Source organism: Falco peregrinus, chromosome 6, assembly GCF_023634155.1.
Source record: "Falco peregrinus isolate bFalPer1 chromosome 6, bFalPer1.pri, whole genome shotgun sequence".
Classification (NCBI taxonomy): Eukaryota; Metazoa; Chordata; class Aves; order Falconiformes; family Falconidae; genus Falco; species Falco peregrinus.
The window spans coordinates 89,681,726-89,708,162 of NC_073726.1; the positions used below are offsets into that span (position 1 = coordinate 89,681,726).

At 43.1% G+C, this 26,437-nt stretch overlaps 1 protein-coding gene across 2 annotated transcripts; it reads left to right on the forward strand.

The window, feature by feature from the left end:
* The first annotated feature begins 46 nt into the window (after positions 1-46).
* Positions 47-25,985, forward strand: CHD1L (chromodomain helicase DNA binding protein 1 like). Of its 2 annotated transcripts, XM_005231121.4 has the most exons (23): positions 47-247; positions 1,530-1,642; positions 2,426-2,532; positions 3,765-3,879; positions 5,995-6,026; positions 8,599-8,680; positions 9,928-10,090; positions 10,421-10,576; positions 11,769-11,861; positions 12,311-12,407; positions 13,845-13,918; positions 15,020-15,130; positions 17,228-17,342; positions 17,792-17,945; positions 19,046-19,211; positions 20,587-20,732; positions 21,097-21,260; positions 22,008-22,216; positions 23,267-23,365; positions 24,145-24,215; positions 24,472-24,586; positions 24,836-24,944; positions 25,631-25,985. In XM_005231121.4, the coding sequence occupies exons 1-23, from the start codon at positions 151-153 to the stop codon at positions 25,707-25,709; spliced, it is 2,667 nt and encodes an 888-aa protein (XP_005231178.2). In that variant the 5' UTR covers positions 47-150; the 3' UTR covers positions 25,710-25,985. The 2 variants fall into 2 exon arrangements, with proteins under 2 accessions (XP_005231178.2, XP_055664158.1); XM_055808183.1 differs by lacking the exons at positions 47-247; positions 1,530-1,642; positions 2,426-2,532; positions 8,599-8,680 and having other exon boundaries at positions 3,783-3,879.
* The last annotated feature ends 452 nt before the right edge of the window (positions 25,986-26,437 follow it).

Consider the following 26,437-nt stretch of genomic DNA (forward strand, 5'->3'; position numbering starts at 1 on the left):
GCTTGGGCCTCGCCCCGCCCGTGGGCCGGCCCTGCCCGCGCACCCAGGGCGCCTGCGCCCCGCCCGCGGCCGGCGGAGGTGGCGGGAGCCGCGCGGGGCCGGCCGGTGCCTGACAGGGCAGGGCGGGCCGGGCCTCCCCTGCCGCCCGCCATGTCCCGCTTCCTTCAGGCGCTTCGCCGCGCTGCCAGCGCCCGGGCGACCGCTCCAGGCGTGGAGGAGGCGGACATTTACCGGTGGGGTCTGACAGGTCAGCGGGCCGCCGTCGGTAGCCGGGCGGGCCCCGGGCCGCCCGGGGAAGGTGGTGGCGGGGGAGCGGTAACGCGCGCTGCGGGGGTCCCTTCTGTGAGGGAATGGCGGGGGCCCTGCGGCTGGGCTCCGTGTTAGCAACCTCCGGGCCTGAAATCAGGAAAGGTGTCAGTAAAGGTGGCTGCCGGCCTGGGAGCGTGAGCCCTGGATGCTGCAGCGAGCGGGGCCGCTGCCGTGCCGGTGCGGGCCTGCCGCCGCTCCTCACTCGCGCTCCCCTCGGCCCTGCCGTGAGGGGGGTGCCAGGGCAGGGCCTTGGCTCCCTCGGCCCCGATTTTACCATTCCAGTGCCTCAGCGCGGCCTGCGCTTCGACAGCACTGCGCTTCGAGACCACATCGACAGGGCCGCGTTTAGCGGCCTCCAAGTGGGTTGATGTTGAGAGTGAAGCTTTTAATGCACTTTCTGCTGCCTGAAGGGTGGATGTTAAAGGGGAATGGCCAGGCCATCCACCCTGCTTGTGTATTTTCCTGAGATGTGGGAAGCCCTTGTTTCAATCCCTGTGCTGCTTTGGGTTTGTGTTTCCTGGGGGCTTCACACTCTCTGCCTGCATGTTTTCCTGGGGAGGAGAGGGCAGCAATGGCACAACGTTATTAACAATAGACAATATAATTAACAGTACGCAACACTTGAGTCCAGGTACAAGGAACGATCTTGAGAACTCCTACTTGACTTATTTTGTGTTTGTTTTAACATATTGTGCCCCATCATTATGATTGTAATGGTGGTGGTAGCTACAGTGACCTGCAGTTGAGGTCTGCCCTCAATTCTTAAGTTCAGGAAAGCTGGAAAACATGTTGAGAAACTGTTATTATACAATAGTAGATTGTTACAGACATTTCTGGTAGCCTAAAGCATGTCCGTGCATCTAATATATATTTGAAAAAGTGGCTGGAGCTGAAAATGAAGCTGTCTTTTAGGAATGCAAAGTAGCAACTTGATTATTGGATTAGATTCCTTGTAGAGGCCTTTGTAATGACTTGGGGCATTTTTGTGTGCACAAGTTCCTGAATATGGTTTAATTTAATGGATTTGCTGTAACACTACTGTGTCTGTTCTCCAGGAGCGTAAACCATCTTCTGCTGAAAACTGGTGTGCTTTTCCTGTAGGGCAGATGTTTGGGAAGACCTGTTCTGGGCAGGATCTGCTTCTGGTGGCTTCAAGGAGTAGCTCTGTATAGAGTGTACTAGATGACTGTGTAAATGTAATTAATTGCTTTTATTGCCAGGCATTAAGCTTCGTTCCTATCAAACAGAAGGTGTAAACTGGCTGGTGCAATGCTATGAAGTCCAGCATGGCTGTATCCTGGGCGATGAAATGGGTCTTGGGAAGACTTGTCAGGTGTGTTTTCTTCTACTTCTTCTTATGGAAAATGATCTTTGCCTAACTTTTTTTTTTTAGCCCTGTGCTTCTGCAGAATGGAGAAGAAAAAGCATCCTAATGACTGGTCAGTTAAGCAGCTCAATCCTGAAGTCTCTCAAAAGAGAGAGCTCACTGTTTCTTTCATTCTGTAATCACTTAACTGTTAGGTCCTGAATAACACTCTAAAAAAGTTTCAGGGTTTTGTAAAAAGATGAGCGGTCTTTTTATACTGACACCTTAATGCATAATTTGTAGTACAAAGAGTTGAAAGCACAGTACATAGCCAGTACAGAGAGGATGATGTTGTTTTGATGCACCTGCAGCAAAATTATTTTTGAGTTTGCAACACATGGATTAAAATTGACAGGTGTAAATTTTTCAGAGCTTTTATTTTTTGGTAAGTTTTTCAATGGGTTTCAATTTTGTTGGGAAATAACTGTGCTTTAGTTCAGCTAGTTTTATTCAGTCAGTCTTAAATAATAAACTGTTAGTTTCAGAAAATGATGTATGGTAGATCGTTTTTGTGACTGTGGGAGAAAGGCCTTTGGAAAGGGGCTTCAGATATCAAAGTCATGTTTTGGGATCTAAACTTTTTTGTCATTGATGGTGGATCTCATTTGATATTCTGTTAGCTCTGCTTTGTGCTAGAGAACCTGTGGGAATTATCTACGAAGCTTAAGAAGGAGACAGTTTGTGTAGGTTCAGGCTACTGGGTTGAACCCTTTCCTTGTTATCAAAAAAATTATTTTCTTTGCCTTCTAGACTATTTCTCTACTTCTTTATTTAACAAAAAAAATAACGAAGAAAGAGAGATTCCTGATACTTTGTCCTCTGTCTGTTCTGAGCAACTGGAAGGATGAACTGGAGAGGTAAGTTTCAACAGTTGTCCAGCTCATCATATTCTTGCACAGCAAGTTACAAAGATTCTCTTCAAATGTGCTGAGTGCAACAGTTTTCTTCCTTTCAAAAGGAAAAAAAGTAAAAAGGGAAGCTACTAAACCAACAAATCAATGCAAACTGTGCAGTTAATGTATAGTCTTTACAATGCTGTGGTATGCATTAATTCATCCAAGTATTGGCTGACTTTCAGTCCAAATGCCCCTACTAGCTCCTTGCTTTTTATTGATTTATAATGCTCCATGCTCAGCCTCTCTTAGGCAAAATCTGCTGAAGACGGCCAGGATTCTGTATGTTGAAAGGTAAGACCCGAATTGAATAGTATCTTTCTTGGCATGCTCACATATATGCATGCAAAATACATTACATCTGTGCATGCAACCCGTCTTCACAGGGGTGCAGTGACTGTGCTGGTGGCACATTTGCTATGCCTGGGATATGTACATTTTTAAGCTGAAGCCCAAAGATTCTTTTTAAGTGGGAGGGCAGAAAGTTAAAGATGAGAACAGAAGTCTGTCTATGTGGCCGTCACACGATGCTGTCTCTTGGCATCTGAAGTTGTCCAGGTTACATTCTGAAGTGAGCTTGCCTGATCTGGGTAGATTTACAGCTGGAATAGTTGGGGCAAAGTGCATCCCTGTGTAGGTGCAGGAGGAACATTAGGCAAATATCAGTGGTGGGATTAAATGAGGAAGAATTTTATGGTCCCAATTCTTCCTCCATGGAACTGGTTTTATTTGCTTTTTGACTAAGGATAGATTTTTGAGGTCCTGACTTGGACCTGTTTGCCTTTATTTTAGCATGATTTAGGCTGTTTCTTTGGTCCCAGCTGGGCAAACTGTATTCATTCACCTGCTTTTCATGAGCTTTTTCAGTTCTGAATAGCAGATGGGCCATGACTGGTTTTCAGTCTCATGTCAGTTTTCAGTCGTCTGCCTTGAACTTTGAGACCTAGGATAATGTGCTTTATCTGGGACTTGTCCCAATCAGTACCAGCAGCTGAGGTGCCAACCTAAGATGCAAATTAGGAAGGAATTAGATTCAAAAGTTGAGATACAGTCACATCTCACAGGAGGGTAGAGCGTTTGAATAGAGGTTCTCATTATCTGTGCAGTGTAGCTATGTTTGTTTGTAGGGTCCAAGGTCATAAACACATGAAAGACACAGCTTGGCTTACTGCTTTTGCTCTTTCTTTTGATGACAGGTTTGCTCCAGGTCTTTCCTTTGTGACATACATAGGCAACAAGAATGAGCGACCCAAACTGCAGCAGAACCTGAAAGAGCAATCTCACTTCCATGCACTCTTGACGACATATGAGGTACATGGTATCTTTGTCACTTGAAAGGGGATCTCGAGTTTTTCCTCGCCTTTTCCATTCCTCTCTACCACCCAGCTCATGCCTTGTCCTCTGTACTCATCTCTGACCTTCTTCAGGGATTTTCTACTCTGTAACACGTTTTACCCACTCAGATATCTAAGTTGCTGCAGTTTTTGTGTCCCTAAGATAACCTGCTTTAATTCCAGCTTTACCACACAGCTGTATCACACCTTGAGTAAAGAAAACAGACACATATCCATCCTTAGCTAATGCTAAATGGTATCTGCATTGTCTTTGTGTGGTGCTTTACTGACCTTTAGCATTTAATAACGCGTACACACATGTGATGTTTAGTAAGATTCTATTAATCAGGCAATGCAAGAACTCCTAGAGTTTGCCTTTTTTGTGCCCTCTTCAGCATGCCCTCCTCAGGCAAAACTCTCATTCCTGGGCTGCAAAATGGTGAGGGTCCTGTTATAATGGGTAGGTCTTTGAGCTGAATGTGATCAGAGCTGTCCTAAGAAGGTCCTGTCCTCCTCTAAATGGAACCAGCCAGAAGAGGGTTGCTTTCTTGGTCAAACTTCGGACTTTGCATGACCTGGTGCTTAGTTATCTGCAGTGGGAAAAAGCCCTTATTTTTCTCTTACAAGTCAGTCCCACTCAGGTATTAATTTCGTATCAGCACTTTGATTTTATTTTAGCAGTCTCTTAGCAAACACATCAACTTAAAATAAGATGTAAGGCATCTCTTACAGCTCCTTTTCTTTTTTCCCCCCTTCTGATCTCACTTTCCCTTTGCCCTTTTGCTTTCCTTCTCTTCAAGTATTTCACTGTCCCCTCCTGCTGGGAGCTGTGTGACCTGTGCTGACCACTCTGAACTTGCATCTTCTTCCACGTTCCACAAGCAGGAGTGGGTGGCAGTGATAACCCTTGTCCTGAATGTGATAAATGGCAGTGCTCATACTGTAACAAGTCTGCTGAAACAACTGTATTGAGATAATCACTTAGCTAGTATTTTTCTTGTTTCTGTTGCTTTTAAGGATAAAATTCTGTGCTTTTTAAGGATGTCTTAAGGGACCTGATTTCCCTTCCTCTTTGAGTCTGAAGTTGGGCAAACAATGTGTGCACTTTAGGATATTAGCAGGCCATTGTGATAGCTTAGATTAATCTGCTGAAGCTTGTGCTTGCTTAGAGTCAAAAAGATTGTAGTGCTTGTGCTGGTTTTGGCTGAGATAAAGTTAAATTTCTTCATAGTACTTAGTATGGGGCTGTGTTTTGGGGTTGTGCTGGAAACAGTGTTAATAATACCGGGATGTTTTGGTTATTGCTGAGCAGTGCTTACACAGAGTCAGGGCCTTTCCTGCTCCTCGCACTGCCCAGCTGGTGAGTAGGCTGAGGGTGTACCAGAAGTTGGGAGGAGACAGAACTGGGACAGCTGACCCCGAGTGACCAAAAGGATATTCCGTACCATATGATGTCATGCTGAGCAATATACTAGGGGGGAGGTTGGCTGTGGGGGTGCTGTGTGGGGACTGGCTGAGCATTGATCAGTTGGTGGCGAGCAATTGTTTTAATTTGCACCACTTGTCTTTCTTGGGTTTTGTTTATGTTTCTTTGTTATTTTCCTTTTCATTATGATTTATTTTTTTATTTTATTTCAATTATTAAACTGTATTTATCTCAACCCACAAGTTTTCTCACTTTTACCCTTCCAATTATCTTCCTTCATCCTGCTATGGTGGGAGTGAGCAGATGGCTGTGTGGTGCTTAGTTGATGGCTGGGGGTAAACCACGACATGCCATGTGCATGGTATTTCGTACTGAAGGACGAGGGTATGAAAAACCTTTACAGAGTTGAAGAACATGTATGGTGTCTGTAAATTTCCGTTAATTCTCTGAGGGTTTGCTGGTGCTTTGCCAGAGAAGAGTTAAAAAGTAGGATCGCAACAGCTTGTGGTTACAATAGCTGCCGTGTTACTTTCCTCAGATATTAAGTGGCTTCATTCCACTCTGCTCCATTTCACCATAGTTGGCAAGCAAATAAAAAGATGCTCTGTGTCTGAACGAGTATATTTACTTAAGACATAAATCATGGTTCATTTTGTTTCATTGCAGATTTGTCTGAAAGATGCAGCATTTCTAAAATGGTGAGTCTAGTTTTAATTTTTTTCAAATTTAATTCTGCATTCTGTGAGTGATTTCTTAGGTGTATGTATGTGTGTGAGATCCCATGCTTGTTTCACAAGAGCCAAGGATGTTCTTTGCTTTGATTAGAGCTTTGCCTTTACTAACTTTCAGTGAAGAATCTTTAATGTCAGCTAAGATGTATGTGAACTTCCCCCAAGGACAGTTTTCAAGCCAGTTAAAATAGTATGATCATAGTGACTTACAGCAGTACGCTATATATCAGTCCAGAAGACATATTTAGAACAAAGGAGAACTTCAAGAACTTTGGATTACAAAGTTCTTGCAAAAAATGCAAGATTTACTGAAACCGACCTGCATTATACTAAGGTGATCATTTGCTAATACCATTGTAGAGGAATGAAGGCAGGTTAATTAACATTGATTATATACAGCTGTGAGCTGGCTTCAGGGGCGGTGGGTTGGCTGATGTGGATAAGGTGCAGCTGTGGCTGGTTCCTGCTAAGCAGTTAAATAGCTCTGAGGGGTATGGAAGAGGAGCAGCCAATGAAGAGAGATGTGGAAGATGCAGAGGGAAGAGAGAGAGCTGCCCTGGATGTAGGAGAGATAAGGATGCAGCAGAGGCAAGAAGCAGGGTGGGCTGGCCTGAAGAGGATGAAGAAACAGCATGAACGGTAGATGAACCTTTGAAACCTTGTGGGGGATTGGTGGCTGCACCGGGGCAAGGCGTGGGAACTACTTATTGAAGTTAATCTGGTCTGGGATGGTAAAAGCCTTTTTGCAGCCTACTGGTTTGCTAGTGCTGCGACATACTATATCCTGAAGTTTGTTGCCTCTTGCCAGTAGTCAGAGCTGTGGAGGGCTTCTGGAGCATTATGCTTTCTAGCAAGACTGATTATACAGCTGAAATTCAGTCTGTAGGAAGTATTGTCATGGTCATATAAGATTTTATGGAAGCCTATGCTTGAAACGGAGAGGAATTTTCATATTTTTTAGTAATAAAGCCCATGCCTTACAGTGGTGATAAGTGCTGTGACAAATGCTGTGGGCAGCCAGGTATCATGAATGGCTTAGGGCCTTCATAGGAGTAGAAACCTAGTCCCACCCCATGCCCCCGACAGGATTTTGGTCTCTCAACTAGTCAGGCCTGCTGTGGGCACCCTGTTGTCTTCAGCAAAGCACCTGTCCTTGGCCACTGCTGGAAACAACAGGTTGTGCTGGCTGAGCGCATCATGGTAGAAATCAGGCCTAATGAAAGACAGCCATGGCCATATTGTCCTTACAGTTCTGTATCATGTCCTGCACTGCTGTGTATGATTCTACTTATTTTGCAGTTTAGCCCAGGTATGTAGTACCCAAGGAGAGCAAGTAAGTAGCCCTGGTATCACAGAAATGTCAGCTCCAATGCAATTTCCTACTTCTAAGGCTAGCACAGAGCCTCAAAGACATGTCACTCAAGTCTGGATTTTTTTGCCCTCTAGTCTTTCTTCTGGAAAAAAAACCATTGCTGATTGTTTGTACCTTGCCCTGTCTAGGAGCAGTTGGAGCGCTTTGTAAATATGGGACAAAGCTGTCAGATGTCCCACTTCTACTACTCCTTATGAGCAGTGTAGCAGCACAAATGAGTTGTGCAAGAGCCATGCTCTCACATACTGCATGAGAGATCAGACTCTGCTCTGCACACGAGCGTCTGCGATGTTTCACTCTGCAGTGTCTGCTCTCCAATTCAGTTGCTGAGCCTGTGAGATAAGAATAATGACATTTGACTGTCCTGGCAATGGAGAACCACTTTTAAATAGCAAAGAGGAGAATAGAGGCAAACGGAAAGGCTGTAGGGAGAATGTATGTTGTTATGATTCCCGCCCTTCACTGGGAAGAAAAGCATATGGTAAGAAAAGCCGAGGGTCATGCTTTCACTCCCCTGCCTACTCATCAGTCAGACTTGTCTATGTGGAAATCACTCTGTGACGTGGGAGTTGAAGCCCTAGTGATAAGCAGGCACAAACAACTGAGGGTTGAAAAGATCTGGAGTTTGCACTAAGCCTAGTGGATCTACTAGATCACCAGTGATTCTGCATCCTACCTGAGGAGACACTGCGTATAGCTGTGTGAACCCACAATATGTTGAAGGGTCCTGCCTTGCATGATTTGCAAAAGACTTATAATCACTGTCTTCACTACCTCATAATAGTTGTTGCATTTTTGCACAGGTGCTTGGGCCTAGTTTCATGTCTCTTTTTTTTCCAAATCATAGACCTCATTGATGTTTAACTAACTTGTGCTATGTCATTTTCCCCATAGTAATGGGAGTAGAGAGAGAAGCAACAAATTCAAGTGAATTTACTGAGTTTTGTTTTCAGAAAAACTCATCCAGGCTGTAGTTAAGGAGCTCTGCTGGCTTTTAAAAACCAGCACTTGTGAATTCCTCCCACCCAACTCGTGATGTTTGCTTGTTCATGTGGTGGGACCATCTCAAGTTCAGCCAAGCAGAGCCACTGCTTACTTCAGTCTTTTTGTACTTACAAGAATAAATTGTCAGCCCCTAACTGAAGATGCTGGTTTGTGTTTGTTCAGCTTTAATTGGGCTGCCTTGGTTGTAGATGAAGCTCACAGACTGAAAAATCAAAGTTCTCTGCTTTACAAGACGCTGTCTGAGGTAAAGTAACTCCTCTGTCTTCTAGTGGCTAATGACTTTTTCCTTTTCAGTATAGCATACAGATTCTCTGTTTCTTCCTCTGAGTATTTATTAAGCTCTGGGCCGCAACCAGTTTCTATCAGAGTTGGTGAACAGATTCCCCACATTTAGTGGCAGATGGACAAAGGCCTTGGAGGTGGGCAGTATTTGGAGCTTATCTCTCATGCTTGGGCTTGATATGTTGGAGCAATTTGAGAGACTTAAAAATGTAAAGCAGCCAAACGTAGTGCTGAACCACAGCTGTGCTACCAAAGTAGTAGAAGTCTGGTTGACCTAAGACAGTGTAAAGCAACAACAGGTTATCTGTCTCCAGCTGTGGGAGGGTGAAGGAGCCCTTGCGTAGTTCATGAGACCTCAAGTCCATGTACTACTGACTTCTGTTGTCCCATTTAATAGAGCCACCCTTTTTTACTGAAATTAGTAGAATTGTTCCAGCTTCCAAAGCACCCTGCCAGAGTGTCAGAGTGAAGGCTGTGTTTCCTCTTACGGCAGTGAAACATGGGCATTAGGTCTGGGCTGGCATCAGCACCAAAGTACTACAGTACCTTGAAAAGTAAATTTTTTATTAAATTCCTGAAAGTCTTACATCTTCTGAACATGTCCATGTCTGCATTTCAAGAGCTTTGGTTGTAGTCACAAGAAAGTAGGCATGATTTACCTTGGTTCTTCTGCTAAAATATTTTCTATTACCAAACCTGAGAGGAACTTGCATTTTTTTCAAAGTAGCTGTATTCCCCAAGTCTCTTTACAGAGACTACTGTAAGCAACCAGATAATGTTGCTGTGTGTGTTGGTTAGCCAGCAAGAAGAAATGGAACATAGTCTTTCACAGTTTCATTTCACTGTCCTGTTCTGACAGCATTTTCCAGGCATCTCTCATCACCTAACACTGAGTATGCAGTACTGGACTGTAGAGTACATGGATCTGAGAATTTTAATTTTGTAAAATGTCAGTTTTGTGCTTGTTCTTATTTTGCTTACACTGGCTTTCTTGCATTGGTGCCACCCTACTCTGGTGGAGCTGTTTGACTGTCACACCATACCTTATGCTGTATGGTTTTGGCAGACATTTGCAGCATTCTGCAGGCAGTTCTGGGCCTACTTCATCTTTAAGTTAAAGCTTAATAGTGGTGTGGGTGGAGTTGTGTATTGAGTAACTTTTCCAGATATTTTCTTCTAACAAATCTGTTTTGTTACTGGTTCTTTCAGTTCTCAGTAGGCTTCAGCCTGCTACTCACCGGCACTCCGGTCCAGAACAGCCTTCAGGAACTGTACTCCCTGCTCAGCCTCATTGAGCCTGACATCTTTCCTAGGGAACAAGTGAAAGAGTTTGTTGAGTACTACCAAGCGATTGAAAAGGAGAGTGAGCCAGGTCAGTAATAAGCGATGTTGGACTTCAGTCAGAACCAGCTGTTATCTTGACTAGGAAACAGGCAAGCTGTGTCCTCTTTATTTGCTTTCTTTTAATGCTGACTAGTTTTAAAACAAAGCCACTAAAAGTAATAATTACTTACCTTGATGTATCTCTTAAGTATTTAAGATATGCAGCTGTGTCTTGGTTTCTCTGTTAAAATTGGGTTGAATCATTTCACTAATAGATATAAGGTTCCTTATACATTCATTTTGAAAGCATAGTTGTGAAGGTACTGTATAAATTCCTTACATTTAATGCAGTAATCTTTTTTCATCTGCTTCTGCATAGCCAAAGAATTGCACCATCTTCTGCAGCCATTTTTGCTTCGAAGAGTCAAATCTGAGGTGGTTGCAGAGCTGCCAAAGAAGGTGGAAGTGGTTCTGTACCATGGAATGTCAGCTTTGCAGAGGAAGTACTATAAGGCCATTTTGATGAAAGATCTAGGTAACTGAGAGTTTTGAATCCTATCACTTAATTTTAAAAACAAAATTAATTCCTTTTGTAAATCTGTGCTCTGTTGTAGTGAAGCAGAAGACACTTTGGCCTGCGGAATATATATAGAATAACCATGTCAAATTCAGTGCTTTGGGCTGCTTCATTTGTGATTATAGCTTGTGATAAAATAAGAGACACGTGGATCTAGAACTGATATTGCAGAGCTAGGGAGGGTCAGTTTCAGGATTCTGCTTTGGGCCAGCCTGTAATTGAAAATACTTATCACAAGGTAAGCCTGTTCGTCTTGCATGTTTTTGTGTTCAGGCAAAAGTGTGGTACAAGAAATTTTGGGTCTGTGAATCTCTACAGATTTTCCAGTAGTAGCACAGGTGGTGTAAAGCAAATCTAAACATACTGGATGTAGATACGAGTTTCTTAGGAAAGCACAGGGCCGTATAGACAATGCAACCACAGGCTCTTACCATAATAGCTCGCTTCTTGTCACTTTGCATCTGAACTGTTACAATGCATCCTGAGATATGAGAAAGTATTTGCTTCTCTCAAATTCTTCCTCTTCCATCTATTCAAACCACATCATATGGCTTGAAAGTGCTTATGTGTTGTAGGGAAAGTAAAACTGGGGGGATGGAGACTCTTTGTTCTTCTAGGACTAGCACTTTGCACGAACATCACCAGGCAATTTGAACTTTCCTCTTCTAAAGTCAGCATATGCACACATATTCTTTTTTCTACTCACAAAATTGCAACCCTGACTGCCTGGGAGATCTTTACTATGCTGTATTACTTTTTTTGTTGGAAAATTCAAATAAGGAACACCAAATGTCTTTCCCTGTTCTTAGTGATTTCTAGGTCTATAAATCACTCTTAGAAAAATGACAGTGACCCTTTCCAGTGAGTCCAGGAAGTTGCAGGGAGTTTGATAAGGCAGAGTAGTTTTCATCATGGTCTTATTTCTAAAGGTTTGTCCAAAAAATGTGAGGGAAAATTTTTTTTGGTCCATGAAAACAGATGTAGTAGCCTTGAGATGGAAAAATCAAATGAAGATGTGATATGCGGAGAGAGATACTCCAGTGCTGAAGCACTTGCAGAGCAGTGCTCCGTACCCAGACCTTCCCAGTCACACTCATTGATGGAGCATGGGCTTTCATGCTCAGTTCCTTTTCTGTGCTTTTTGTTCCAGATATATTTGAAAATGAAGGAGGAAGGAAGATTACACTTCAGAATGTCTTAATTCAGCTTCGGAAGTGTGTTGCCCACCCGTACCTTTTCAATGGTAAGCAAGCAGTGTTCTCTCTTGAAATAGAAAAAAATAAGTTTCTTAATTTACACAGTGGTTTTCTATTATTGCTTGGCAGCATAATGCATAGAAGAAGCAAGTAATAAACAATGTTGTACTTGAATTAGTAGCAGCTGTGAGTTTGTGACCAGTTCCAACACATGACAGTTCATCAATAATGAGGAATCAAGTAGGGGACTGTGTAAAGTCTGAGTTTCTTACTGCAGCCCTCCATTTGTGCATCTTGTCTCACCTAAACAATGAAGTCACAATAGTTTTCTGAACTACTGAGGGTGTCCTTTAGATACAGAGAAGGACCATCACTTCTCAGGCAAGCATCACGGAGGTCTGCTTAGCAATAGTTGGCAGTGCACACACTGGGGTTGACCACAGAGTCGTTACTTGCATAGTATTAGGTCTGCTTCTGAAACTCTTTTCTGTTCCAGGTGTTGAGCCAGAACCGTTTGAGATTGGAGACCATATTGTTGAAGCCAGTGGCAAGCTGGTTTTGTTGGATAAACTCCTTTCATTCCTGTATGCTGGGTATGTCATGTTGGGGTGAGGAAGATAGGGTGGGGTTGACACAGGGGGAAGAGGTAAACCAGGAAGGCAAACTACCTTGCTTAGCCATAAATTGAGCAGATATTAATTACAACACAAGCGCTGCCCTATTTATTGCATGTTACTGACTACCTGAAAGAAACAATTTCAGTATAAGGAGCTGCATTAGAGGTCGTAGAGGAACCTCAAGAGATTTTTTGAGCTTCCCTTTAAACATTTCTCAAAACACTTCACTAACTCTCTCACATGTTCTCATATTTGGGAACTTGGGAGAATAACCATCTGACGTGGTATTCAGCATATCTGGTTTGACCACAGGTTTCCTGAGAGTAGCTTCCAATGCATCAGTTCAGTTCCTTTATGCTATGTTGCTTGTTTCAGCCCGGGAGGCAGAATGGATAGTAAATGTGAAAAATAAAATTTGACTGGACCAAACCCCAAGAATAAGCTTAAACTTCAGCTTTGGGAATGGCATTCAGAACTCCTTGTGTTGAGCTCTGGTGACTCCATAACCTGGAATCCAAGGACCTTGGGTATTTACCTCAGCTCTCAGGTGGGAGGCAAATCAAACTGTGGTTTGCATTCTTGTGCAGTCTGTGAAGCAGTGCCCTCCTGCATGATAAAAGTTCTACCTTCTCTCTTAATTGGGCTGAGATTTCTCTTTGACTGCTTCCAGAGGACAGAGCTTCAACAGACCTCTGGAAGTTCTAATGTGGAGGTCTTTGTCCTTCTGGTGTGTAGCACCTTGTAAATGGGTGCCTCTACCTTGAACATCTTTGGCCGAGAACCAGCCCTGTGCAAATTCTGGACTTAAAAATGCCTGTGCTCTGCTCTACAGTGAAGTCTGATTTGAACAGAGCACTGTGAGGCCTAGAGCTTGGAGGGAAGTGACTTGATTTCTCACTTATATGTGATTATAGGAAGAGTTTGATCTTTGAGGGTCATTTGCTGGAGAAGGAAATGCTCTGCTGTCACAGAGTTGCTGATATTACATTTCCCCACTATTTAAGATGCTTTGTAGCGTGTGATTTGGGAGCAGTCTTTTGTAGCAGGTCATGCGGTGAGGAAGCCCTGGTAATGCTTGGTTGAAGCTGAGATCCTTTTAGACAGGCTCCTTTGGGTCCTCCCCAGGCTGCATCAAGCCAGCAGCAGAGCTGCGCCAGAGCCTTGTTATCTCTCTGTGACTCCACTCTCTAGACATGGCAGCTGATGATGGCAGACAAAGCTAACTGGTTGCATTTGGATGTGGGGCTGAAAATGTGGTGAGGGAACAGGCCATGACTGTGAGGCTTAGTGTACACAAGTGATAAGGCCTTGCTATGTAACGGTGACTGGTTAAGCTATTGTAACCCCTCTACCACTCCGTGAAATGCTATCATGGTATGTTGAGACTCATGGTATCTCATGTTCTTCTTCCAGTGGCCACCGTGTCTTGCTGTTTTCTCAGATGACTCAACTGCTTGATATTCTGCAAGACTACTTGGACTACAGAGGTATGTTCTGCACACTTTGGGAGAAGAGGGCTTATCCTTATGATCTCTGCTATATGTTGTTCCTCTGATTTTGATTGATCAGCCCGGGATGGAGAAGGAACTGTGAGGACTTATACTTCATAGTAGATAGAAACCATATTCTTGCAGCGGTGCTGTGAGTTGGAGGGCCTTGAGTTCAGCTCTTTGCTGTGTTAGCACCTGCCTGAAACGAGCTGGCACTTAAATGTTGTTCTTCAAACTAGTTTCAGCTTTGGTTCCTCAATAAAATGTAGTTAACAGATGGCAGGGTAGCAATGTTTCATTATATACCTGTGTTCAATTATGTACCTGAGTCCTGAAATAATTGCACTGAAGGCAGTAGGCTTGCTCTAGATTCAATTTGTCCAGCACAAAACACAAATTGGGCCACATTCATACCAGGAAATTAATTTTTGATTAAAACAGTTGTTGGCAGCAGGGCCCCAACATGTCTGCAAGGCCAGATTGGATCAGACCACTTTTGGCAAGGTTAGCAAAGTGTTCTTGGGACATTTTCTTTTGTTTCAATCCACGTGGCTCCATGCCTACTTAGGATTTCCCATGAAAGAGGCTTTTGTTTGGTGTTTATGGTTTTGGACGACTAATAGTGCAGGATAAAGCCAAATGTAGGGCCATATCCCATACTGCTCGCTCACAGGAAGGCACACATTGAGGGCCATGGGAGTTTGCATAAGGAGGATCCAATGGTTGTTGGCCTGTTTTGTGGGGCCAACAGCCAGCACAGCATAGTCTGAAATGAGATTCTGAACTGATGTTCTTTTACATTGGCTCTGAATTTTCCTGTTGTGTTTCCAAGCAGTACGTTAAATGCTAAGAGTCTCTTCTTCAAACCCAGCTACGTTACCCTTTGTCGACAGTCGACCTGGAAGTCAGGGTAGTTACTTCAGTTTATACAAGGTTTAACTGGGAAGGAATGAAGGAGTTGACTACACTAAAACGAGAATCGAGCCAGGAGGATTTGGCATAAAAGGATTCAGGGCAGTAGTGAGACAATAGAGAATGAGTAGGAGGGTAAGAGCATATACAGAATTTCAGAAGCCTACCTGTTTCTTTTTTGAAAAGGCTACAGCTACGAGCGGCTGGATGGTTCTGTTAGAGGTGAAGAGAGATACCTTGCCATTAAGAACTTTGGTCAACAGCCCATCTTTATCTTCCTGCTGAGCACCAGGGCAGGTAAGTAAGGAAAGGAGAGACTAACAACCCATGTTGCTTCTGCACTCTTCTTTTGCTCTCTCTGGCAGGATTTCAGAGAGTTCTGATTCCTGCAGAGCCTGTTCATGATGAGGATTTTTGAGGGAGACAAGACACATTCTGAACTTGAGTCTCTCAGCTAGGACATCTGGTTTCTGTGCTTTCCTTTTGGCAGCTGATGCCAAGATACTTTTCATATTGCAGCCACTTGAGTTACTTTTTTTATTCCAAGTTCCATAATGCCTGTCCTTGTGCCAGGTTGAGCTTAAGGAATCTCACTAGCGTTTTATTTCTGCAAGCACCAGACTTGAGGCCCGAATAGACTTCCCTTAAATAAGCTGGTGGAATTGCTTCTCGAGTTTGCTGAACATGGACATGCTCTCTAGCTGGCAGACAGACTCAAATGAGAGCCTTTTAGCATTCTGAGACTGCAAAGAACACTGTAGGACTGATACAAAAAAAATGGCAGAAAGAAAACCCTCTGGACTTTGTTTTTATAAGTTTAGAAGGCAGGCATTCTTTGTTGCAGTGCTGGGTGCACGGAGATTAGCATCTCAAATCACGTACACCTATCCAATCAGCATTCCTCAATCTATTACAATAAAGCATACATATTCATCATATTTCCCTAGAATCTAATGCATATTATAACAGATTCCCCGATTTACATATGCATAATACATTTGCGTATGCACACTTCGCTCCTGGGGGTCTTTCTTGGAGTCTTTTGAGACCTCTGGTGGTTGACAAGTTGGTGAACTTCATCTGAACTTTCTTGGGGAACATGCGCACTACTTGTTCTTGTATAACTTCATTTGTTCTCTGCGCTGTATGGTTTTGACCACAATGTTCTGTTACCCCACTTCTCTCATCTAGGTGTCTCAGAAAGCTTGCTACATCTTAGTGAGCTTATTCAATAGGTCAAGTTAATCACTGCTTTATTTTCACCCTCTGTTAGTGGTTCTTTACATCTTAGTTATATCAGGACTGCCATCTGTGCTTATTCCCCTCTTAGCTCCTCGGGCAGGTCTGTGTCTTCTACACAGTATCAAACCTCCCTGTCCCTGTTCAAGCAAGGACAGAGGCAGACTTCTGCTTGCCTCCAGGGGAGCAATCCGCCCTGCTTCACCTGAAAGCATTGAACTTAGCGAACTAAGTCTTCATTTGGCCTTCTGGTCAGACTTCCCTGTATGAGCCTGGCTCCAATGATACTGCAGTGCATTGTAGGAAGTATGTAGAGAGACGGAGGTGCTTAATGTAGGAATAAGTGTGTCTCTCACCACAGTGCCTGCACTCTCCCTGCCCATGTCAGTCAGAGTTGGTTTTTACTGCACGTTGCTATGTCTAGCCAAAGCATCTTGTATTCAGCTGGGAACAAGTGTGCTAACAGTATTTCCATCACTGTTATGTTATGGACAGAGATTTTCAGGTGCTTGACTACCTCCGTTTGCAGGGATTTTCTGATTGTCGTGAAGAGGGTTTTGGCATGAGCTGGAAGAAATGAGGCAGCAGGCTCCCACCTCTTTAACTACAGTATACAGTCACAATAGCAGGTATTAAAAAAACAGACTTAACTGTATTTTTTTTCTTTTTATTCCATGAGAGCCCAAACTCTAATCTCAAAAACTTTTAAGTCACATAAATGCCTAGGCTCTGGTTATTGTATAGTTGGGCCTGGTTTTCCACTGTTTAAGCAGTGTATTTACCAGTTGCTTCTGTGCTGCAGCCAAGTCGTGACTTGAGCAGTCCCTTGTAGCCTCAGTGAAGTCAGCCCTTGCTGGGTTATTCTGCCTGCCAGTGGAAGAATATGTCTGTGTTGCAGTGGTTCACTTGCACTGTATCTCTTCTGGCTGTATTGCATAATACAGCTTGTTTTTTTGCTATTGCAGGAAGCTAGGAGCTGGAAATGGGAGGCTCGCCCATCTTTTTAGATCCTTATGAGGCTTAGATTTGGGGTTGAGAGATACATTGAATTAGATGTGGTTGATCAGATCTGAGAGCGCCTTGCACAGCATAAATTGTCCAGCCTCTCCTTTATTTTTTGCTGGTGAACTATTTTGTGACCTTTTTTGTTTGTAGGTGGAGTTGGCATGAATCTGACAGCAGCAGATACAGTTATTTTTGCGGATGGTGATTTCAACCCACAAAATGACTTGCAAGCAATAGCAAGAGCTCACCGGATTGGGCAGCACAAGTGAGAAATGTTCCTACTTATGGTTTGGTTGCTGACTTTGTCGGTCTGTCAGTCCTGCTTTCCCTATCCATGGGCAGTGGAAGGTTGAAGTACAATATATTGAAGTTCAAAAAAATGGCAGAGAGGATTTTATGTCTTCGGGGGTTTTGTTGCAGCTTCATGCAGTCTTGTCCTTGTCATGTGTCTAAGGCGGGAGCTTTGTAGATTTGGAGTAGGAGTGGGAGTCTGGAGGTTTGCCTGCTCTTTTGCAGTGAGCATTTCTCCTGTGTCAAGAAGCAATTGTATCAACATTACATTTCTGCAGATTATTTTTGTTGATTTTGTTCTTGCCTTTTTTTCCCCTGCCAAAGGAGTGGGTGAGGGGATAATGCACCATGCAAGGAAACAGCTTTAGTGCACCTTCTAAAAAAAAAAAAGAAAATAATAAGAATTTTCTTACACTTTTCAAGGCCTGTAAAAATTATCCGTTTGATTGGGCGAGATACAATCGAGGAAATAATCTACCGAAGAGCTGCTTCGAAGCTCCGGCTGACAAATGCCATTGTAGAAGGAGGTCAGTTCGCTCTGGGAGCGCCCAAGCATCAGGGAGCAGCAGAGTTACAGGTAAAATAAAGCTATATCTTCAATTTGACTCCAGTAGTGTCTTCAGAAATGTCCCAGAGTGTTTCTGCATTTATGTCTAATATGAACCTAGCCAAACGGTTATGTTTTTGGGGGAGATGTGCATTGACATGACAGCTTTTGCATGTCTTAAGAACCAAAATGACATCCCAGGTCCAGACAAGATCTGACATTTGAAGTCAGTTTTTTACAACTTCGAGGCACATCCATTGTTGAAAAAGGTTGTGTTTCCTTGAGGAAGAGGGGAAGGCAGAACCTTTCCTTGTCTTACTTGTTTGTTTTTAATTATAACAGGTCTAAAGTGGAAGCTGACTCATTGTTTCTAGAACTTATTTGTTTCTGATGCTTTTTTCTCACAAACAGAGCTGATGATAAGTACTTAGCTTTTGGTTGCTAGTCTGAAACTTGGTCAACTTTCTGTTGACCTCTTGGCAAATGTAGTGTCTTGGGAGTCAGGGCATGATTTATAATTCTGACCTGAAAGCTGAGGTTTGTGCTGAAAACTTGAGTTGAAAACCTCAAGCAAAGTGACATTTAGGGGAATATACCCGCTATGTGTAGCTAAACCTGGGAGAGGTTTGGAATTAGTATATCCTTTCCCTCGTCACCTCCCCTCCCAACCCTATCAGCATGTATCTCAGCAATTATAGTTTCCATGGGAGAAATGGAACTGAGCCCATAGGAAATTCCATGCTGATATTTTTCTCCCTGTGGATTTTTGTGGTATTTAAGCTTTTGTTTTAAAGGAGTTGGGGGCAAAAACAGGCCTGGTCTTTTTGGCTATGAAGAAAGGCGCTTGAATGCAGTCAGTACAATGCTGTTTTTTTCATCGATCCCTGAAAAAAAAATGACTGCTCAAGTCTGGATGAGTTATGTTTGAGGGAGATATGCTGTAGGGGCCTGTCCCATCAGGTGCTGGGAGAGCTGGGTGTGTTAAAGCATAAGTATTTTGACAGGTAACATTAAGGCATAATTTCTTCGCTTGTCCATCCTTTGTATTTAAGCCTTAGAAGCTTGAGACACTGGGACTGACAAGTAATCAGGAGTTACTAATACTGAACTTCCCCTTCTCTTTGTTAAAGCTGAGTGAAATCTTGAAATTTGGCTTGGATAAATTGCTGTCCTCTGAGGGGAGTACCGTACAAGATGTGGAGCTAGAAAACATCCTTGGAGAGACAAAAGGAGGGAAGTGGGTAATGGATGTTGTGCTGCCACGTGAAGAAGAGAGTGAAGAGATGGATACAGAGAGTAAGTTAAGAATCTAAATACCTATGATGAAACACATGACACTTAAGTACTGGTAGAGAAAGCTTCCCAGAGAGGGGTGGCATTTTTCAGGCAACAAGAAGAAACGTGGACTTGTAATTAAGTAAGTTACTTGGATTTTGTTTGCGGCCTATCCACAGACTTTATTTCTGAGACTTCCTTGTTCTTCTTTTTGTGCCTTTATTTGCCTATTTGTTAGATAATGGTAACAATACTTGCCCAGTTGGGGGGGGCTTGGGAGCTGAATTCCTTCATGTGCTTTAAATATTTTAAGACCTCGGGTGAAATTCATGAGAAAAGGGGAAGTATTAAAATTGCACCTGCTGTTTTTCTCACAGAGAGCTATTAAATAGATCTATGGTTTTAGACATATAACAGTAACTTATGGAAAGGCTGTGTAGTATGTGTTTTGTATTTGTCACCAAACAAAAGATTATTTGCCGTGAAAATCGCAAGTTGAAATGCCCTTTTAAAAATTCCAAAATGTGAGATAAGAAATGGAGAGTCACGGTGTCTAAACAACTAGAGCAAACCTACTCTGTGTTCAGTAGTCTACCCTCCAGTCCGAACGGCACACAATTGTGGTTAGTTCTTCATAGCCCCCAAACTATATGAGAATAGATTCTAAGGATACTTTCCTTCTTCTAGTGTCATCGTGAGAAGAACTGAATTTCTGTTTTGAGTACAGAGTAGTACTTAAATATGTATCTGTGACTGAAGCAGAAATAAGGCCCTGCAGGTTAGGTATTGTCTGTCCTGCCGCGGGTGCCAGCAACAGGTACTTACTTGCTGAGAGCTAGCAAAGAGTGGTATTTTCTGTTGGTAACTTAGAGGAGCAGTGGTACTACACAGTGTAATAGTTATTGGGAAAATAACTCACTTGATGAGCAGTAACTCTGAGCTGCCAAGAGTTTTGCTTTTTTTGTTATTGTTTATTTTGAGGGGAGCTCAAAAGCCAGTTTGCTGTCCCTTTACAAGAGTTGCCTGTAACTAGATAGCAAAGCTAAATGGATTCGCTACTGGCAGAGGTGCAATGACCGAGGAGAACAGTGATGGAGCCACAGCTTAAGACAGTTAATTGACCAAAATAGGAAGAAGAGGGTTTTGCTAGTATAAATGAGTTAAATGAAAAGCTTTTGCCTAAGGAAGCAAATCTTGATTCTTTTGTTTCTACATGATGCTGTATGAATGTCTACATGTATGACAGTGGTCATACAAAAATTGAGGAAAGCGAACATCTTTTTTCTGCTGAGAGTAGAACAGTGCCACAAAGCAGCCAAATTTCTCTTGATCTCACTGTACGTTGTAGGTGTTAGTGGCTTTCGGTTCATTTTTACACTTTAATTATTTTTTAAAGCTCACATGTACGTGTATGAAGGCAAAGATTATTCAAAAGAACCCAGCAGAGAAGACGAAAAAGCATTTGATCAGCTTTTGGATCTTCAGAAAGCCTTGACTGAAGGGACCAGTAAGGAAGGGAGAGCTCTCCGGAACAAAGCAAATGTAAGAGACACAAAAAGGCACATGATGCTCTTTCATTTGATTGTGGAAAATGAGGCTGACAGTTTTGTCTCTACCTGCAGCTTTCAGAAGGCATGTAAAAGATTTGGATGTCAATGTAGTAAAGTTGGCTCTTGAATCTGAGGCCTTGACAATTCAGCAATTCTGATATCCTATCTCTGATCTGTTATGTGGGGCACTCATGTAAACTTAGGTCACAAAACCACATATTATGTGACAATTGGGGTCTGATGATTAAGACCAGTGGACAAGTAGGGAAATGGAAAACGAGTATAGGTTAAAGTGGGCACCAGACACGGCTTTAAGATCATCAGTTTGTTTCCATGATAGTACTTTCTTTCTCCAGGCCCTTCTCACAGGCCTCCAGGAACAGTCAACCAGGAGGAAACATTTGTTGAGTGCAGAGGAGCTGGATGCTAGGCGGAAGAAGCGCCAAGAAGCAGCAGCAAAGAGAGCAAGGCTCATGGAGGAAAAGAAGGCGGCAAAAGCAGAGGCGGAACGCAAGAAAAAGTAGGGTTTGTAATGCATCTACTACTTGTGAGCTGATGTCTGTTATGCTGTACTCTAGAAATGTGTGTCTGGTTGACGAAAACAAGTTGTGCTCTGTATCTGCTCTGGCAGGTGGGGCTGGGGTTGAGGGGAGGAGATGACAAAATGGCTGCAGGCCACCCTTATGAGAGAGTTAACTGCATACAGCAGAATGTTTGTGTGTGGGCTCAAACTGCGTAACACAGGGATGTGAAGGTGGAAAAATGGCTTCAGCCCCTAGCGAGGGTTCTTTTCCTCTGAATACACTGCCTGACCTCACATCTAATTTAATTCACAGAGAGTGGCTTGAATAAGAACCCCATATCTGAATGTGCACTGAGCTTATGGGAGAAGCTTTCTGAAATGTCACTGTTGGCTCCTGTGTATTGATCTGTGACTTTCTGGCATGCATCTTAACTTTCTCCTCCCTGTTTTCTAGATGTTCTTCCTTTTCACTGCTTTAAGTAGCTCCTTGCCCCTTGCCATATGCTCATTTTTTCCATGCCTGCAATTGTGTTATTGCACTGGCATGTGGCTCTTCATATCACAGGTAACAACTGTGGTAAATTTTGTTCCGGTCTAAAATAGAGGAGGGGAGCAGAAGGAATGCAAGTCAGGGTCTCCTGTGTTTCACTGCAATGATGTAAAACAGAGTGTGTGCCCCACCCACCCCCACCCCCGGCTTTGATTTTCATTGAGCAGCATCTTTCTTCTCTTGTTTTGTTTCAGGATGGCCTGGTGGGAGGCAAATCATTACACATCTACCTGCCTTCCTTCTGAGGAAAGTGACTTTGAGGAAGAGTCTGAGGAGGATCAAGCTGGGCTGAGTGTGGATTTAGATTACAAAAATGCAGACCTGAACTGTATCAAGTACGTCATGGGAGATGTCACCCACCCCAAAGCAGAAGAGGAGGATGCCATCATTGTCCACTGCCTAGGTGGGACTTAAAACAACAGGAATGTTAGTGGACAAGGGGGCTGAATTGTCCCTACTAGCTCAATAGTTTCTAATTCACATCCAGACCGAAATAATTTGGATTTGAGTCTGGCTTAATTTTGAGTGGTACAGAGGCAATACAGCCTCTACCCCACCATGTATAACCCAGACAAGTACTAGCAAGATAAGATGTACACTGGTCTTTTCATGTCCTCACTGGATTTATGGGCAAGCCTCTTGAAAAGTGCCTGTATGGCTTGAAATTTTATGGCTGTGGCCAAGTGGGGACAGTTCCGCCTGAGAGCAGGGCCTTTTGTTCATCCTGTGGTAGCTGTAGGGATTGAACTGAGAGATTGAAAATCATCTTCCTTATATCATCAGCCACAAGAGAAAAGGCACTTCCAGAGGCTGAGATCAGACTTTCTCTGTCTCAGTGTTTGTCTCTCAACATTGTAAGTACAGAGGCTCTAGGCTAGTCTTCTAATTTAAGGACCTCTGTTAAGGCAGTAAAGCTGAGGGAGAAAATTCACATGACAGAGTTCCTTCTGAATCGGTGCTGGAGCTGCTCTCTGAGCTGAGCTGTAGCAGAACATTATACTCTGCTTTGGTATATGTTAAACTTGCACGAAACCTCATGTTTAAAATGGAAATGCCAAGTAGAAGTGAAACCCCGCAAATAACACACATCCGGTTGTGGGAAGCCCAAGGCACCAATCTGAAGACATACTAGATGAATGCTCTATGCACCTATGTGCATATATGTGAGGATACCAGCAGGTTTATATGCTCAGTGCCGTGGTTAGTGCTTGTTTGAGCACCCTGAATGGACAGCAAGAAGGAATTCTTCCCAGAGAGTTTTTCTGTGGGAAGTTTGTTTTTCTCAAGGGCTGAGGTTTATCCTCTAGGATGGTCCCTTGACGACTGGTTGTGTGGTTCCTGTATCTGGTTTTGATAATCATTCGTTGCATTTGTACAGAGTAGGTCCCTTTCCTGCAGGGGTGGTCTTTATCCTCACCTTCTAAAAGGAGTCTAATTTGTCATCTCGTTCTAGATGACTCTGGCCACTGGGGAAGGGGTGGTTTGTTTACAGCTCTGGAGGCTCGTTCTGATCAGCCAAGGAAAATATATGAGATGGCAGGAAAGATGAAAGGTAAGAGATTAAACCACGACCTTAGGCCAAGATACTTGAAAAAGCTTAAATCCTACTGATGTTGCAGGAGTGAGGTGCCTGGATACCTCAGTACTCATGTTTTTTCCTCTTTCTCTGGATACGTGCATCCCTAGCTCTGAAAGTAGTAGTGCAGTGGGTGCTTTGACTTATCTGGAATGTAAGAACTCTGCACAGAGGGTTGGTCATTGCAATGCGTACTGCAAGTCATAAAAAAAAGAAGAAAATCGAAGTTATTCATTATTCACAGGATTTTTTCACTATATGCAAGAAAGCACTGCATCTTCTGTCAAAGTGCTTTTAAGAAGAATGAAAGCCATCTCAGGCAGTACTCAGCTGACCCTTTGGCTCCCTCCAAGCACTAGTCTTCTAAGCATTTATTAGCAGTTTTGAGCTACCTGCAGCTGGTGAGGAATGTACCCCTTGCTGTAAGGTGGACCTGTTGTTTTTCATAATTTCCTGGGAGATGCTTTCTTCTTGTTCCAGCGTCTCTTTCCATTTGTGGTCTTTAACTGGGATGTATGTGTGTCTTTGGGGGGGGGGGGGGGGGGGCCGGGGCGCAGAGGGAGCGGTGTGGAGGTAACATCTGTCTTGCTTCCCTGGGCAAAGGGTCTGACTCTGCTGAAACCATAATTAAAAAAAAAAAAAACAAGCCAAGGAGAATAATACAGAACATTGACAGTGAAATCACTGCTCCATTGACTGCCTGTTGACTCTTTAGGACTGTTTTTTTTGTTACTGTTCTGTTGTTTTCTGGACAGATTTGGAGTTAGGAGGAACCCTGTTATTCCCTATTGATGATAAAAAATCCAGGAAAAAAGGACAAGACTTGGTGAGAATGAGAAGCTTCTTTCTGTGTTGTTCTGCCTGCATGTTTTTGAAGCTGTGTATAATGAACATTATGTCTTTTTTCCCAGTAATAATGGCGCTGAATACTAAACATGACTAAGTTGCAGTTAAATGTTAGAGAAAGATCTTTGGCTTGTTTATTAAAGCTAATAGTAATGCCGTTTTCCAGCAGCTATCACTGTGTCTCTTAGCACTGTATATAGACTCCCATTTAATTTTTTTGTATGTTTTCTACTTAGTTGGCCTTGATTGTAGCTCAGCACCGAGATCAGTCCAACAACTTGTCTGGCATTAAGCTGTCTGCTTTGGAAAAGGGCCTGAAGAAGATTTCTTTAGCAGCCAAGAAAAGGAATGGTAAGTGTCTGTGCAGTAGAACAGTGAATCCTTACATATGTGGTTGCATCTAAAGGTGATGACCAATTTCCACCTCTCCTCCTGTACTGTTTTTTGTGAGGTGAAGTAAGAGTGAGACCTCCATGGCAGATATTTTGTGTTCTGAAATACTACTTCTGCTCATGTTGGGTAGCTTGAAGTCCTTACCTAGACCACTTTCTGTATGTGTATCTTGTCCTAAAGAGTGTGCACTCTCTATTCCCTCCTCAGCAACAGTGCATCTTCCACGCATTGGGTATGCAACAAAAGGTTTCAACTGGTATGGTACAGAGCGGCTCATCCGAAAATATTTCACAGCACGGGGTATCCCCACTTTTATGTATCCTTTTGGAGTATTGTCTTACTGTGTTCACGGTCCTAATATTGAAATGATCCCCTAAATATCTTGGTGAATGCAAAGCAAGAAAGCAAGGCAAGGCAGAGATGCCACAGGCCAGCTAAAACTTGGTTTCTTTGACTTTGCTGACATCCAGGAAATCACTCCACGGTGAAGGTGATAATGACAGATTAGTGTGATTCAATATGCCTGTCAGAATTTGTTAGAACTAGGTGCTAGTCTTCTGTTGACAGCCATCAACTTACCTGTATATACCACATCTGTGGGGGAGATGACTGGAATTTCAGAATAACGAAGTGACTCAGAAAGTAGCAGAAGTGAGAAGGTGAAAAAAACATTACAATGTTCCAAGCAAGTGATAACCTGCTTCCTTGGCTGAATGTGGTGGAGTTGGTGTGTGTTAGGACAGGCTCTCCTAACAAAACAGCTCACTGCTTTCACCTTCCAGGAAAAGAAAGAGGTTTACAAGGAGGCTCTGTTTTGTCACTTCTCTAGGAAGACATGCATTTGTTATACTGCCACTGTCAGCGATTTGGTGAAACTGAAAACCTGAAACAAAGACAGTAGTATTCACAGCATTCTGCCTCCTTCCTTGGTGAGTCTCTTAGTGGTCATGTTGTCTGGCGTTCCTTGACATTTGACAGCATTTCCTTGACAGTTTGTATTAGATACTACTTTTGTAGGAATAAAGACTTTTCCTGTGCTTCACAACAATGTTCATCTTCACTGACAGCCTCAAAGCCATGAAGAAGGAGTAATTTCATTGCAAAACATGCTCAAAAAGCTAAGGATCTTTTCAACATCGTGCAGACAGCCTGTATGTATTCACCTTGGAAACATGGCTTACACAGCCACTATTCACCCCTGTATCTCTGCCTTTACTGGTCAGAATGTTTACGTATTGGCAGTAGCTCTGGAGAGGAACGAGACTGCTTCAGAGTTCAAAGAGTCTGGATAAGGATGTTGGCTCAATCCTAGATCTGTTTTGGAGATGGAAAATTAAATTTTCACTGGTGGTTGTTATCCCTTGCAGTAAGTTATTGCTAGGGCTTGAAATACAGTATTGTTTGGCGATATTTCCTTCCCTGCCTTCAAATCTCATCCCTTGTTTCACTATACCCCTTTTCAATGAGCTGTTTAGTAGTTACCTGGGACTTTGTGTACCTGCCCACGTAGACGTGTCAGTGGAAAGGAGGCGGTCAACTATATGACAACCACATAGTATAACCTGTTCATACTGTTCCAGTTTCCCAGAAGTCCATTTGACTTGCATTTGTTCAAATACAAAATTTAGCCACATAATCACGTACTTAGAACCTAGCAAAATCCTGTCCAGTGGTCTTGGCAAAGGCGTACAAGACTGCCAAAACTTGAGACTGGCTTTATAAATGACACTTTTCCTTCTCCCACAACTGCTTTTTCATTAACAGCTCTTTGTTGCAGCTGTTGGGCAAAACCAGTTCCTTATTGCTGTC